Genomic DNA, 203 nt, shown 5'->3' with positions numbered 1-203 from the left:
TTCAAGTTAATCCAGGCAGCATATGACGTTCTCAGTGACCCCCAGGAAAGAGCCTGGTGAGCAGTGTTTATCTGGTAGCGACTTGGAAAAGACTTTTTTTTAGTTCAGTCTTAGCCAGGACTTTGAACTTGCTTCTTGCTGGGCCTTTCTGCAAGTCAGCACGGGCCTCTGTGGCAGGGGCAGCCACTTTGCTTCCGGCTTCG

At 50.7% G+C, this 203-nt stretch overlaps 1 protein-coding gene across 1 annotated transcript in view; it reads left to right on the top strand.

Annotated features, from left to right (window-relative positions):
• Positions 1–6: 6 nt before the first annotated feature.
• Positions 7–203, top strand: part of LOC104168543 (dnaJ homolog subfamily C member 21-like) — a gene marked incomplete at both ends in the record, with an annotated part of 2,115 nt that continues 1,918 nt past the window's right edge. The window contains one exon of the mRNA XM_009709160.1: positions 7–56. Coding sequence (XP_009707462.1) covers positions 7–56 — 50 coding nt within the window. The remainder of the gene's footprint in view (positions 57–203) is intronic.

The sequence above is a fragment of the Cariama cristata genome, unplaced genomic scaffold, assembly GCF_000690535.1.
Source record: "Cariama cristata isolate BGI_N322 unplaced genomic scaffold, ASM69053v1 scaffold33861, whole genome shotgun sequence".
NCBI classification, from domain to species: domain Eukaryota; kingdom Metazoa; phylum Chordata; class Aves; order Cariamiformes; family Cariamidae; genus Cariama; species Cariama cristata.
This window is presented reverse-complemented; position numbering and strand designations above follow the sequence as displayed.